The sequence below is a fragment of the Nerophis ophidion genome, linkage group LG01 (genome assembly GCF_033978795.1).
Source record: "Nerophis ophidion isolate RoL-2023_Sa linkage group LG01, RoL_Noph_v1.0, whole genome shotgun sequence".
NCBI classification, from domain to species: domain Eukaryota; kingdom Metazoa; phylum Chordata; class Actinopteri; order Syngnathiformes; family Syngnathidae; genus Nerophis; species Nerophis ophidion.
In genome coordinates this window covers 26,796,144-26,812,288 of record NC_084611.1, presented here as the reverse complement: position 1 = coordinate 26,812,288, position 16,145 = coordinate 26,796,144, and the positions used below count along the sequence as shown (strand labels likewise).

Sequence of the window (16,145 nt, the reverse complement as noted above, 5' to 3'; positions counted from 1 at the left end):
CAATGATATCAATCACTCGTTTATTCTGATCCATTTAATCTGATATTCCTCAGCATGTTGTTGTCTTGTTTCGCTGCAATAACTTCTTGAAGAATCCTCATTTGTTGACGCATTTCCTGACAGTCCTTTCTTATGTTGTTATTCTGACTGCAGGTTTTATATATTTTCCAGCAGACTTCTTAGGTGTTCTTTGTATTCGGTTGTAGCTTTTCTCAGATCTTCTCTAAGTTCTCTTATTACTCTTTCCAGGTTTGCTTTGTGTTCTATTCTTACTATTTCTATGTCATCGACTTTTTTTTTAAGCATCAAGTCTTGCTTACCATTATGTCCAGTGTCCAACATCAAATCATGCTTCCCAAAGAATCCTTTAAATCAGATGACACTGAAAGTTTAAGGATTGGAGTTTTTCTTTTAGATGTTGACATCGCAGGAGCTCACTCGCTAACGGCAGTTGCTTCTTTAGCAACTCACGGCCCTTTTAACTTGTTTATTTCAACAATTTCGTATCAACTTGAGGTGTCAGTCTGTCAACTTATAGCACTGTTTGTCATCGGAAGCACAGCTTCAAACTATCGCTGTAGCTTCAGGTTTCTAGGCAACAACTTTAAATTGCCATTGGCTTGAGGCCAACTGCTTTTTTGTGTTCCCTTATTTCAGCGAATCAATGCCCTTCACCAGACCAAAATCAGTTCGAAGATGCCAGTTAACTCTCCTGTGGCTGTGATCAGAAATCAGTGGTCAAAAGTTTACAATTTTATTAAAAAATAATAATAATAAAACGGTAGCAAAAGCAGAGCCTTTTTCTTTGCGCAGAAGCCTCTCCCATTGTAAGGAATGTGATTTCATATTTGGGAAATTTGCACGAATCAAATAAACACAACAGATTGTGTTGAACCACACGAGACTTTGCAACATTATTGCTAAAATATGTGACATTAGTGACGCTAAAATGTAGCCACTTAGCATCGTGACATAATGGGAGAGGTGGGATCATAGATAGATAGATAGATAGTACTTTATTGATTCCTTCAGGAATTCATGTTGATGTAATCTCGGACTGTTTCCAAAAGGTTAGGCCACCCTGTTAAAACAACTGTAGACTACATAGGGTGGGTCCTCTGAAGGGTGTATAGCCACCAAATTAAGGCAGCATTTTTGGACAAAGTGGCAGCTTGACCAAGTAAGTAAATGAAAACAACAAATACACGCACACACACACACATCTATCTGTGGGTGCTTTTAGACCGAACCCTTGCGGTGTTAAAACTGACATTTGACTGTCCCAAGATATCCAACTCCTTTGAAGACTCTATGCACCCTGCGACACAATGCACTATTTGTGAGTAGGGCCTAACTGTGAGTGAGGGTGAGGGAGCTCAATTTGTGTGTGCAATTGAAGTCAAATATGTGAATAAAGTTTCCACAGGACATTCCAGTGCAGCTGGCAGCTGTTCAGTTCATCAGTTTGTGTGTGTGCGTGCGTGCGCATGTCCTTGGCTTTTTTCCTTATTTTTTTCAACAAGGGCGCTGTGTGTATTGATATATGTCAAAAGGGCGATCCCATAATAAGTGACAGCTGTCATTAGCACTTCCTTTGTCTTTACCAGCCCCGTAATCTGGCTAATTAAATCTGAAAATGTCAATATACAATTTAATCTGCTTGATTGGCCTGTCGGGCAACTGGGGGGTTCACAGTCATTCCTATGCTTGCAGACAGCCCAGCAATGGCAGCCCATCAGAACAGAGAAACACGGTTCACTCCTACGGACCGCTTTTTCATGTCGGTGCTAAAAGAAATAAATTCCCTCTTGAGAAGTGTTGGAAAATGACGAGAAAAACATGGCAAAAAACTCAGCCCAGGCTCTGATTGAAAATGCAGAGTAGTAATTAGCCCTTAATTGAGGGCACATGCTAATCTATGTTAGGGCATCTGCAATTCCACTCACATTTCCACATTCTGGACTGATTAAAATTGCAAATAATCAGTTTGTACATTTTTATTTATATATATATATATATATATATATATATATATATATATATATATATATATATATATATATATATATGTATGTGTGTGTGTGTGTGTGTGTGTGTGTGTGTGTGTGTGTGTGTGTGTGTGTGTGTGTGTGTATAAGTGTGTATGTGTGCGTGTGTGTATGTGTAAATCTTTCAATCGTTTTGCAGCAAAATGAAGCACACGCTCTGTGATTTTAACAAGACAGGAGGGCAGATAAAGCACAGGAGACTATGAAAAAAAAATTGCTTCCTGGGCAAAAAATGCTCACCGTTTGCAGTGTGCGTTTAATTGAAAGGAAAGAACAGTACCACATAGAAGGGTGATTTGTGCTTTTTTTCAAAACTTCCACACTTGTCTCTCTTCCACTGAGAAAGAAAAGTGAGGGATTTGTTATTCTCAGAGCCTTTGCCCTTCCCGGTGATGGGAGACAACAGAATAAGAATGGGCGCGAGAAAAGCAAACACACTTCAGAGGATGAAACCAATCTTTGAAAGGCAACTACTGGTGCCATAAACCAAGTGTGACATAAATAGTGGATGAGCAACACTAAGGAATGCAGGGTCGCAGTGTGTAGAGACGCTTTACTGCCACCTGCTTCCCCAGAACACACTCCTAGCCTTGGATCATCTCAGAGTGTCACTTTGTCAAACCAGGACACATCCTGAATGTTACTTACTTGTCTCTATGACAAATGTATGTAGAAATTTGATTCTAATACGTCAGATTGACTAGAATTTTCTCACACATACACACACAAACACACACTGAACAAAACAACCACTGTAACTTCAGGCTGTTTCGCTGAATCATAGCGGGATTTGGTACACACCTCTAGGGGACTCACAAGTGCATGTGGGTAAAACGTTTAGCAAGATTGGTTTTAAAAAAGGGAACATTTTCAAAATATAAAATGATGATACTTTTTTAAAATGTAAAGAGTGGTTTCATTTGCAATCTTGAAATGCTTTGCAAACAGCTAAAAATTATACACAAAGTAAACTATAACCTGCTACCCAAGAATTTACAACGATTCTTCTCAAAAAAGAGGACAAATATAATCTTAGAGAAAAATCTAATTTAAAACATTTGTATGCACATGCAACACTTAGGACCTTCAGTATATCTGTATGTGGAATTAAGTTATGGAATGGAATAAGCAAAGCAATCAAACAATGTACTAATATGATCCACTTTAAGAACCTCTTCAAACTTATTGTTTACAAAGTACAAAGAAGAAGAACCATGATAAACATTCTGAATTTAGTTCATCCATCCATTCATTCTCAAAATAATCTTACTCATCTCATCATATGAAATATAACTTACTTCACAAGTTTTAGCAACTGTTATGTAAAATAAAAGGGGTAGGATTAAAAGGCCTACTGAAATGAGATTTTCTTATTTAAACGGGGATAGGAGGTCCATTCTATGTGTCATACTTAATCATTTCGCGATATTGCCATATTTTTACTGAAAGGATTTAGTAGAGAACATCGACAGTAAAGTTTTCAACTTTTGATCGCTAATAAAAAAGCCTTGCCTTTACCGGAAGTAGCAGACGATGACGTCACCGATGTGAGGGCTCCTCACATCCTCACATTGTTTATAGTGTGAGCCTCCAGCAGCAAGAGCTATTCGGACCGAGAAAGCGATAATTTCCCCATTAATTTGAGCGAGGATGAAAGATTCGTGGATGAGGAAATTTAGAGTGAAGGACTAGAAAAAGATAAAAAATATTTAAAAAAAAGTTAAAAAAAGGCGATTGCATTGGGAGCAATTCAGATGTTTTAGACACATTTAATAATTCTGGGAAATCCCTTATCTGTTTATTGTGTTGCTAATGTTTTAGTGAGTTAAATAGTACCTGATAGTCTCTGATAGAAGTTACGAAGCTGCAGCAGGACAGAAGCTCCGCTGATCTCCGGTAAGAGGCGGCTTTTTACCACAATTTTCGCACCGAAACCTACCGGTTGACAAGTGGTCCGGAACCATGTTCGCTTAACCGCTTTGATCCATAGTAAAGCTTAACCTCCGGGAATTTCAAACAAGGAAACACCGTGTGTTTGTGTCGCTAAAGGCTAAAGCTTCCCACCTCTATCTTTCTACTTTGACTTCTCCATTATTAATTGAACAAATTGCAAAAGATTCAGCAACACAGATGTCCAAAATACTGTGTAATTGTGCGATGAAAAGAGGCGACTTTTAGCCGCAAGTGGTGCTGGGCTAATATGTCCCTTCCAACCAATAACGTCACAAACACGCGTCATCATACGCGTCATCATTCCGCAACGTTTTCAACAGGAAACTCCGCAGGAAATTTAAAATTGTAATTTAGTAAACTAAACCGGCCATATTGGCATGTGTTGCAATGTTAATATTTCAGCGATATATAAACTATCAGACTGCGTGGTGGGTAGTAGTGGGTTTCAGTAGGCCTGTAAATAAGCTCTGCTTCTTCCTACTCTATTTCAAACATGTTGAAAAGAGGAAGTGGAAATTGTGATGTTTCATGTGTATGCTTGCATGTTCGAAACAAACTCAAACTCAACTCAACGTGTCCGGAAGTCAACCTCTTGCAGACAAACTCAAAAAACGTGTCATAAAAGTGCCTGGGGCAAAATTGATGCAAAATTGACACAAATGCATATCCAATACATATTATACACACCTGTGTTTAACCATTGGGGCCGTCAAAAACTATTTGCTTCTGTGATGTGGTCTGTATGGGCTGCATTGTTACTCAGTTGTAATATACTTTTCCACCACTTGTGGCAGTAATGACAATATCAAACAAACAGAAGAAGTCTGGAGCGAAAGTCATAGAGAAGTTTCTTAAGAGCAAAAATAATGACTAATGTGGTGAAGCTGTATTTTTATTTTCACTTGAATGTTAGACAGTTAATTTAAGAAACATTTACATTACTACCATTTATTATACATTTAATTAAAATGTATTTATTTTAGCACTCCTTATTTGTATGTTAATTTATTTTTCATCAGTTTTTATGAGTTCCTTCTTTTGAATTGATTGATTGATTGATTGATTGATTGATTGATTGATACTTTTATTAGTAGATTGCACAGTTCAGTACATATTCCATACAATTGACAGCTAAATGGTAACACCCGAATAAGTTTTTCAACTTGTTTAAGTCGGGGTCCACGTCAATCAACTCAAGGTAATGGAGAATATTTGATTAGTGCTTACGTTCTTATCCACTTGACCTAAACCCTGATTATTATCTTGTTGATAATGGTCTCATATCATTTGACAAGGTCTATTTTGGTAAACTGTAAGTAGGTTTGATATGATTATTTAATACAAATAAAATTAAGAGTAGGATTACTAACTCCGTGTAATTGATTGGTTCCTGGTTCTCTATGTACTAGAAAAGTTGGACCCTGAGAACAAAAAAGTTAATAACCCCTGATCTAAACCAGAAGGAATTGAATTAGATGTCGATTAAAAACATCAAACTAATCGCTGCAATCATCCCTTTAACCATCATGTAGTGTAAAAGGAAGCAAGAGCAGTAAACCGTTAGAAATAATAAAGCAAAAAAATTAAAATTATAAAAATTATGTATACACTTAAGAGGTTCCAAAACAAACTGGAAAAACATTGTTTGGACTTAGATGAAAATATTAACCCTTCTTGTTTTCATAGTGTTCAACAGTCATCTTTTAAGTGCAGGAGTGGTTGTTCTAAACTCTTTTTTTCATGCCAGTGTTTTACAAAACAGAATAATGCATTGTGTCAGTGTAAATGAACTTTCCAAAAATAATGTCATGCTGTTTTACTTAAAATTCAAATCTAGTGAATCAACAGTGCCTCTGCTGCCTGCACAAAACACAAAAAGCAATTCCACACAATGAGCAGACTTCTTAATCATTGACTAATACGCCCATCCCTTTAAAAAAAGCCCACTGATTAGCTAGTGCTATTAGTGGTTTGAGTCATTCCTTCAAGGACACATGAGTAAAGCAAAGTTGGACTCTGTAGTCCAGACGGAGAGAAGACCCTCCAGAACGGAACCAAAACCTACAACGATGACAAGAAGTAAGAAAAGAATGGCAAAGAAAAAAGAAGAGACCACAGTGAAACATCCTGTGGCGTTTTGCTCAATCAAGTTTGACGGAAGAGGAGTATTCCAAAGACTCCGTATTAAAAGCAGATCATGTACAGAAGAAGATGACCTCATTAAAGCTCCTTTGCTCCTTGTGCGTCGTTTTAATTGCCAAAATACAACCCAAGCCTAGACATAATAATCCCCAACCGAGACTTATCTAAACTCCAAAGGAATGACTCATATTTGAAGAAAAAAAAATGTCTGCAATGCAAACCGCTGTGCTGAAATGTTAATAGAAACAATATTCATCTCTCAGCAAGAAGTTCTGCCGAATATGGTGTACAATTAAGTTGATGAATGGGCTTTTAACAAACTGAGCTGTTGTTAACAACTGTGAATGGGCTAATTCATCAACATATTCATGGTTTTACTTTGAAATGAAAGAACGGAAGAGAAAGGGGGAAAAAAGACAAATGAAAAGGATTAGAGGCCGACATTAAAATAAATGACCAGATATATTCTATTTCTATAAGAAAGTCCAGATACAAACTCAAAGCCAGATGACCGTTGTAGAGATCCCATGATAGCCATTTGACAAACTCCACATTGATTTGAATAAAATCTTCCAGTGAATGCAACTGACTGGCATTTCTAGAAGGGTGAAATAGCACACTCTAGTGGTATACTGAATATCTAACACTACATAACGTCTGTTCGTTTGGTGACACTATTCGGTTTTTTACGTTAAACAATTATTTGCATGCTGTAATTATTTTTATATACAAACTTTACACAAATTGTGTAAATTTGAAAGTTTAAAAGGTGTCTAATTTTTTTTCTATTATTATTATTATTATGATGATGTGCCCTTTCATTGTTGCAGGCACTTTTTGGAATTGCTTAATTTCTTCATACTAGCCTTATTCTTCTAAATGTTTTTTTATTATTATTATTGTTTAGTATTAATTCCTATTTCTAATTATTATTATTTATTAATAATTCTATTATTACTTAAAATTATGTTTTCTTTGTAATATTGGTAAATGTTTAGTTATTTTTGTGAAACTTTTAGATTTGTTTTGTTTTTACATGCAACCTAATTATGGGTTAGTGGTTATACTTGTACAGCGCTTTTCTACCTTCAAGGCACTGAAAGCGTTTTGACACTATTTCCACATTCACCCATTCCCACACACTTTTAAAAACTGATGGCAAGGGCCATGCAAGGCGCTGACCACGACCCATCAGGAGCAAGGCTGAATTGTCTAACTCAAGGACACAACGGACGTGACGAGGTATGTAGAAGCTGGGGATCGAACCAGGAACCCTCAGGTTGCTGGCACGACCACTCTCCCAACTGCACCACGTGGTCCCGTTTACCTTTGAATGTTTACATTTACTAACACCAATTGTATGTTATTTTATATCTACAATATACCATAAAATATTTTAACGTAGATGTTCAAGTTGTTTTCCATTTAATTTTGTGTGAACATGGTGAGCTGCAGGATTAAAATATCAAATCTGTGTGACAGCGAAAAAAAATGTAGTACCCTCACAGATGAAGATCAATGAGTTGACGCTCTCAAAGCCCAACAGAAACAACTTTAAATAGCATTGGGAGAAGTGAGGGTGTTTTTAAGGTCATCCACTAGGACAGGGAGCCATGACAACATTAAAAAACACAGTCAAACAGACTTCTCCACAAGTATTTAGGGAACAGCAGCTGCTATGAGTGTACCGACAAAGTAGAAGTACTCACCAGTTTGTTCTCCTGCAAGTATAGTTTCTGCAGTTTGGGACATCCGTTGGCCAAAGCCACCATGCCGTCATCGCTGACGCCGTAACACTGACCCAGGTGAATGTCCTTCAGCTCGCTGCAGCGCTCTCCTATCTGTTGGGTAAAAAGGATTGCGTAAGTGTCGTGTTGGAAAGAAGAGTACGTATAGCTCCAGATGGATACCTTTATTAGCGCCCTGTCTGTCAGTTTATCCTGGTTGCCCACATGCACCTTCACCAGCTGAGGGCAGTGTGCAGCCAAGGCAGCAAGGGAAGAGTCTCCCAGCTGCTTACACCTGTATGCTGTGTACTTTTGCAGGCCTGGGCAGTGAGAAGCCAGAGCCGAGACACCGTAGTCGTGGACCCCCCTGCAGTCTGAGATGTTTATCTCGGTCACATTCTGCCTTCGAGAAGCTATTTGCAGCAGGAGATCATCATTTACCTGGAAAGACAGGAAAAATTCAGTGAAAAATACATAATATGAACTTTGAAGCCCACTGGCAATTTTGCTGTCCGCAGGCCCTAACTTGTGGCCCTTATCTTCATAGTTTAGTGTCATTTCGGTTTGAACACACTGGGCGGCTAATATGGCAATCTTGAATCCCATGAGAAAGAACACTAACTAAAATAACAGTCAAGCACAAAACACACATTGGGCAACACAAAAAGCAAATTCCTATAAGCAAGCAGAATTGTCTGACTTTCACAGCAGTGTCAAAACAAAACAAGTTTGCATTCAATTCTACATTTCTAATGACTTCAGGTCAACCAAAGCTCAGGGTCACTGCTGGTACAACTTGTAAACACATTTAGTCACATGGTTAAAAACATCACCCAGATGTTACCTCCAGTGACCCCCAGGTAGTAGATTGAGTTTTGGACCACTGATGTACAGTATTCTGTAAATGCTCCCAATTGTTGCCATTTTTAAATGTCACCTATAATTACAGAGTGAGTGTGCTACAAAAGAAACTAATTGATTCAATTAGCAACATGTTAAAACAGCTGTGGCTGTAGGCAACCTCCTGATGGGAGTTTTTTATATGAAAATTTAGAAGTGGTCAATATTTAGAATTTAGTCAGCTCTAGCAAACTCCAACTGTGTTTTAAAATGTTGGTTGCACAAATAGCACATCCGTGGAGTCAGGTCTGGACAATAAATAAATCTTATGTTCCAAACGATTTTGAATTTTTTTTTTAAAATATATGTTTTTACATTTATTGCAAGGGCATATTTTTTGCCTGGAGGACCTTCTGTGAATCCACTCTCACCCTCGTTTCATTAGCAGAGTTGCAAGTACATACAGTAGAGCAAAACATGGCCAATGCTAACGGGAACAAGAGTGATACGTTCGTTCCTAAGACAATAATCAGTCAGTGTCTTGTATTTGTGGCAACAGGCGTGCAAGAAATAACTGCACGCCGCAAAGTTTGTTTAAAAAAGACAGCAGCAGCACCACTAACTTGTTCTATCATCTGAAACAGAAGCATTCATCTGACTGAGGTAAATGCAACTCTTTAAAAAAAAAAACTTCCACTAAAAAGCAGCTTACTGTACTGGGATTGTTGTTTTAAGGTAGCATGTATTATAAGAAAGAAGCACAATGGACAATGATCTGCACATTACTAAAGATGTGGTACCCATAAAGTGGGAAAAACTTGTGTTTATCAATTTATTAAAACTATAAAGCCGTCTAAATGATGGAGTTTATTAATTTTTCGCATGCAATAATCTGTTTAGAGAAGTATTTTTTACATATACTGTACACAGTACATACATTTACATATATATATATATATATATATATATATATATATATATATATATATATATATATATATATATATATATATATATATATATATATATATATATATATATGTATATATATATATATATACACACACACACATACATACAGTGGGGCAAAAAAGTAGTCAGCCACAAATTGCGCAAGTTCTCCCACTTAAAATGATGACAGAAGTCTGTAATTTTCATCATAGGTACACTTCAACTGTGAGAGACAGAATGTGGGAAAAGAAATCCAGGAATTCACATTGTAGGAATTTCAAAGAATCTATTTGTAAATTATGGTGCAAAATGAGTATTTGGTCAACCATTCAAAGGTCTCACAGATGGAAGGATATTTTGGCTCAAAATCTCACGATGCATGGCCCCATTCATTCTTTCCTTAACACGGATCAATCGTCCTATCCCCTTAGCAGAAAACAGCCCCAAAGCATGATGTTTCCACCCCCATGCTTCACAGAAGGTATGGTGTTCTTGGGATGCAACTCAGTATTCTTCTTCCTCCAAACATGACAAGTTGAGTTTATACCAAAAAGTTCTATTTTGGTATGACATTCTCCCAATCCTCTGCTGTATCATCCATGTATCCATGTATAAACTAAACTCGTCGTGTTTGGGGGAAGAAGACTACTGAGTTGCATCCCAATATTTGTTTCATCTGACCACAGAACTTTCCTCCAGACACTGACACCTGTGTTGCAGCAGATTCCAATTCTTTGCGGACCTGTTTTTTGGTGGTTCTCGGTTGACTCTTGATCATCCTGACCAATTTTATCTCAGCAGCAGCTGATAGCTTGTGTTTTCTTCCTGATCTCGGCAGTGACGAAACTGTGCCATGCACTTTATACTTACGAACAATTGTCTGCACAGTTGCTCTTGGGAAATGGCTCCTAGTGACTTTCCTGACTTGTTCAAGTCAATAATTTGTTTTTTCACATCTGTGCTGATTTCCTTTGACTTTCCCATTGTCGCTATTAGTAACTGAGTCTAATGACTGCATCACATGAGCCCTATTTAAATGGGCTCAAAGAAGTCAACAACCATAATCACTCACATGAAGTTAAGAGGCCATTCCCTGAAGCTAATTTAATTTGATTGTGACTTTTCTACATAACCAAAATTGATAAGGTGTGGTGCTGTATGTATACTTTTGACCCAGCAGACTTGGTCACATTTTCAGTTGGCTCATAATAAATTCCTAAAAGAACCAAACTTTGTGAATGTTTTTTGTGATTAACAAGTACAGTATGTGCTCCACTGCGATAAGGTGGCGACTTGTCCAGGGTGTACCCCACCTTGCGCCCAATTGTAGCTGAGATAGGTACCAGCGCCCCCCGTGACCCCAAAGGGAATAAGCGGTAAAAAATGGATGGATGGATGGATGGATGGTATGTGCTCCAATCACTCTATCACAAAAAAATAAGAGTTGTAAAAACGATTGGAAACTCAAGACAGCCATGACATTATGTCCTTTGCAAGTGTATTTAACCCTTTAACGGGCTCATGGGTGTGGCTGGCGCCTATCCCAGCTGCATTTTGACGAAAAGCAGGGTACACCCTGGACAAGTCGGCACCTCATCGCAGGGCCAACACAGATGGCCAGACAACATTCACACTCACATTCACTTCACACACTAGGGCCAATTTAGTGTTGCCAAACAACCTATGTACTTAATTTAGTTTTTGACAATTAGTCCAGTGATTCTTAAACTGTGTTATGTGTACCACTAGTCAGAGGCCACTTGTGGTATGCGGGCTACATCTACTGGTGCGCCAATTAAATTAAAGTACAGTGTTTAATTTTCTTATATCCAAACTCTGTGTTACTGTTCAGACTGTGTATAATATTACAGTGGTCAAAAATAAATTATATACTTGTTAAAATAAAACCTCTGCCTTTTTATGAATATTTAGGCCTACTGCTCTACTGCATTTCTATGTTGGTCATTATGGTGGTGGTTGGAGAGACATTTGTTTATGAGATGGGACACTATAAAACAAGTTTTAAAACCAAGGAATTAGTACGTACTTAGTGTAATTCATACTTGTTCTAAAAAAACAACTTCATAAAAATATTGAACTTTTCTAGGCCTTGTTCGCACTGCAGGTCAATTACGCCTTTTTTGCCCACATGCAACGTGTAGTAGACTTTTTCATGTCAGCGTGAACAGTGCAATTTCGAATATTTCATATCCGACCACAGCCTTTTCGTATGTGGATGTAAATCAGACATATATGCGATGCGTCCTCAATGTGAGCGCTCCAGAACTCACGTCACATTAATTTGCCCAGAACGTCACCAAAAAGCGATAAGTCGTATTTATTCGCCAAAATAGACGGTTCAAAAATAATTAGATGACAACAAAGCAGAAAAGAAGTCAAAATTATATGTTTCAGGAACTCGCGTGAATGTTCTACCCCTCCTTCTTCAGACTGCTTGATCACAAACACATTCTTCAAGCAGACATCGAAGCAAAATATCCCATAAAACTGTGAGAGACAAAATACTTGTCCTCTTCCTTTTTAATACTCCACGTGCAATATCGTGGTTCAGAAAATGTTTACTTTGATTGCACAAACTCCTCGAAATTGCCACAAATGCACCAGTACTGAGACTTACTTTAGTGGAAGCCAAGTTTACCTCCATAAACATTACACATGACGTCATTTCCGCATGTGGGTCGGATTGCATTCACATTAGAAACCACTTTTTTATGTAATATGAAAAGCCACAAAAATTAAAGATTTGACAAAAAAATCTGAAATCGAACATGCATCTGCAGTGTGAACATAGCCTAAGGGGCGCCGGAAGTTGGTAGACCCGTCAGCGATCCTTTCGAATGGAATTGTGCTGAAAATCTAATTTCGCCTCTGGGATTAATAAAGTACTTCTGAAATCTGAAAGAGTAAGAAGCAGTGAGTGTTTATGCCATCCCTGTTAGCAGTGATGGCCGGTAAAGAGCGACAAGTAGCGACAGTACGTAGATTATCCACATTTCCCATTAGCGTGGTGGTAGCGACGGTACAATTTGGACCAGTAGCGATTGGTGTAGCTACAAGCTATAAAGAGAGAAAATGTCCTGCAAATCCATCCATCCATTAGCGCTTGTCCCTGTCGGGATCCGGGGGAGAAAAAATTAAAAACACGGAGAAACTCAATGAGGATTGGTCTGTTTACATATGATAAATCACGATTGGCTAAGATTAGGGCAAAACATTTCGACAGGCCAATCAGAAGCAAGATAGGGCAGATCATGACACTTTAACACGAGCAACATAGCATTTCTTACACTTAGTATTCTGCCTGGAGAATGCCAAATGGCACCACTGGGGTAATTAACAACTCACCTTTCTTATGTAAATGTAGCCATTGGATCGAAATGTGCTGCGAGAGAGCCAGAATGACAAATTGTGAGGATGGATGTAAACAATGACCTGACAAAAATCCTGTGTTTCTCCATTGCAAAGTTCAAGCCTCTGAAAGTTTGAATGAAAGTGTTGTGTTGACACAGGTTTACCTTCATCTACCATTTTTGACCTTCATTGCTGACCAACACAGGAAATCCTGGCTAAAACAATGACAATAAATAAATATATATAAATATATTTGGAAACTGTGAAAGTAGCAGTGCCTCGAGGTGGATAAATAGCCAGCTCATGGCACATATTTCACTGACTACATTAATATTGCATCCCAAAGTGGCCCAAATCAAATTTATTGTTAGATTTTTTTCCCAGCTGACTCCAGTGTTAACGCGCACAGGCACCAATGTGGCCCTGACGTCACTTGCATGCACATTTCGATAAAGTGAAAACAAGGGAAGTTGACCGGGAGGAAGTGTATAGTACTACAACATTTTTTAAAAAGTTGCAACACCTTAAAAATGTGTGTTTTTTTACATGAAAGTAAATAAGTCATATAATGTACAAATGGATGTATATAGTGTAATATATTTGGGACTGTTGGAATGTTTTTATGGCTGTTAAGTACAGGAGACACGAACATCAGCGTGGATCTGCGCTAGCTTTTATTTATATTGCATCCCGGTGTCAAATCCGGTCTTTAAACATTCGCTATTTCTTCTGAATCGAAATCCATATTCATGTATTCCATATAGCCTATTATTTACACACTATTGAGAAGTGAATTAATCCATCTCCTTCTGCTTATCCGAGGTTGGGTCGCGGGGCAGCAGTCTAAGCAGGGAAGCTTAGACTTTCCTCTCCCCAGCCAAGTGATATACCGAAAATTTGGTCATCTTAAAATTCAAACCGAAACCGGATGTTGTGATATAATAACCATTTCCACTGGAGACTGGGTCTTTCCGGCCCACACGAATGACGTAGCACACCCAAATCTGATGAAAAAAAGTCACATTCAGGTCACATTGTGTTAAGACTGTGGTCACATTTGAAAAGATCAGATTCCAATCGGACTCAGGACTACCTATTGATGTGGCCTGAATCTGTTGCCAAGCACTTTAGAGCGTTTGGACTGGCAAAAAAAAAAAAAAAATCAGATCAGTGTCACTTGAGGGCAAAAAAATATGATTTGGTGTGCAGTGTAAACAGGGCCACTGACTGTCAACGGATAAGCAAAGATGCCCAAAATTTACAGCACTCAGCCGGCTTTAGACATGATCCTGGACAACGTCAAACCCTGTGACTCTGACGAAGAAGAACTACACCTTCAGCTGAGTACTGACTCATGCGACACCTACGCATCAATGACAAGGCGGTGGAACGAGTTGCAAAACTTGCGACTGACCAGTTTGCTGCAGTCACTGGCGTTTGGGGGTCTTCTGATGCCAACTGCATCAATTCTTCCAAACCAAGCACGTCACCATAGATGAACAACTTTTTCCAACTAAGACTTGCTGCTCTTTCCTGCAGTACATTGCAACAAAACCTGAAAAGTTTGGCATAAAGTTCTGGATGGCATGTGACCTGAAATCCAAATATGCGTGCAACATCAATCCATATTTCGGCAAAGACCCAAGTCGTCCTACAGGGGAGAGACGATCTAAGAATGTGGTGATGAAGCTTATGGACCCGTTTATGGACAAAGGAATATTCATTACCGGTCAATAGTGCGGACTTTCTGTGTGGAGTTTTCATGTTCTCCCCGTAACTGTGTGGGTTTTTCTTTTTTTTTAATGGATTAAGAATTGTTTCACCTAAGAATCGGGGTTTCATCTTAAATTTTTATTTTTTTTGACACCTTTAATAGCTTCACCTGTAGCTTAGTTATATTTAATCGAGAGTAACGAGTAGCTTAGCTTACTCCACTTTCCAAGTAGCTTGCTCATCACTGCCTGTAAGTTGTGGCATTGTTTCCTTTCAAAGTACTAGTTTTCGATTAAAGCAAAACTTCTTTTGAATTATCTTTGTCACTTGTATTTGACAGTTTTATTTCCCTTTGTTTTGACTTACTTGTTGTAGGCCACTGAGGTCAATTTGCTTCCAGAACTGGAAGTCCAAGCAGAGGTCCTTCCAGTACTTGCAGACTAAAGAAGCGCAGAGACAACGCTCCTTCACCGTCAAGTTCGACAGAACCTGTAGTTTAGAAGGAAGGTAGCTTGTCACCAAACCGCCAGAATTGCATCTTTAAACGCAGAGGTTTTGTATGCTGTCGAACCTTAAGAAGGATAGAGGAAGGCAGGTGGTTGATACTTAAAGGGTCAGCAACATCAGAACCTTTGACCTGGCAGCCATCATAGTTCTGCAGACTGGAGGGGGACACGTCCAAACTATGGGGCGGATCAACCTGACCATCAGCTGGTGTCGAGGAGGAGGATGGAGAAGAGGAGGTGGATGAGGAGGAGCAAGAAGGAAGCGAGCAGAGGGGAAGGTGGCAGTGGCCAGTTTCAGAGTTTGTAGAAGCCTCTCCAGCACTTCCTCCAACTCCTCCGTTCTCCAAGGCCCCATCGGGGGCAGCAAAGGCACAGCGTGGCTGCTTGTTGGAAGGGGTGCACCTCTGGACCTCCGAACACTTCCTCTTACACACCTGCATACAAGGAGAAACCACATGTAGAAGTGTTGGTTAGGCCCTTCATTAGTTAGGTACACGCTCACAATATAAGGGCTGATATAAGAGCTGTATTGTAAATACTTTTTGATTTTTTTTACCAATCCTCTACTCAAGTGCAGGAATAGCCCTAGACACGTACCTGAATATGACTGCCGATATTTCAGGCCTAGTCATGCTGCTTCTACAGTGTGTTTCAGCTTTCAATTACTTTGTCTCAAGTGCCTTGTATTGAACTTTTTTTTTTTTTTTAACTCTGGGTACTTTTATACTCTTATTTTTGGTTTTGTTTTTTGTTTTTTTGCGTGACAGCAGGGTTTTGGAATGTGTTTTATTATTTGTCACATGCAGACCACACCACAGTGAAATGCTTTTTTCCATGCTCTTCAGATATTACGTACAGTGGGCTCCAAATACTAGTTGCAGAATCTAATACAA

General features: G+C 38.7%; 1 protein-coding gene across 2 annotated transcripts in view; it reads right to left on the bottom strand.

Moving 5' to 3' along the window:
• The window catches only part of fbxl17 (F-box and leucine-rich repeat protein 17), a 640,382-nt gene that overhangs the window by 610,838 nt on the left and 13,399 nt on the right, over nucleotides 1-16,145 (bottom strand). For both annotated transcript variants that reach the window (XM_061900192.1, XM_061900199.1), the window contains exons 3-6: nucleotides 15,318-15,686; nucleotides 15,113-15,235; nucleotides 8,054-8,311; nucleotides 7,853-7,984 (exon numbers count right to left, since the gene is read on the bottom strand). In XM_061900192.1, the coding sequence (XP_061756176.1) occupies nucleotides 7,853-7,984; nucleotides 8,054-8,311; nucleotides 15,113-15,235; nucleotides 15,318-15,686 (882 nt within the window). The remainder of the gene's footprint in view (nucleotides 1-7,852; nucleotides 7,985-8,053; nucleotides 8,312-15,112; nucleotides 15,236-15,317; nucleotides 15,687-16,145) is intronic.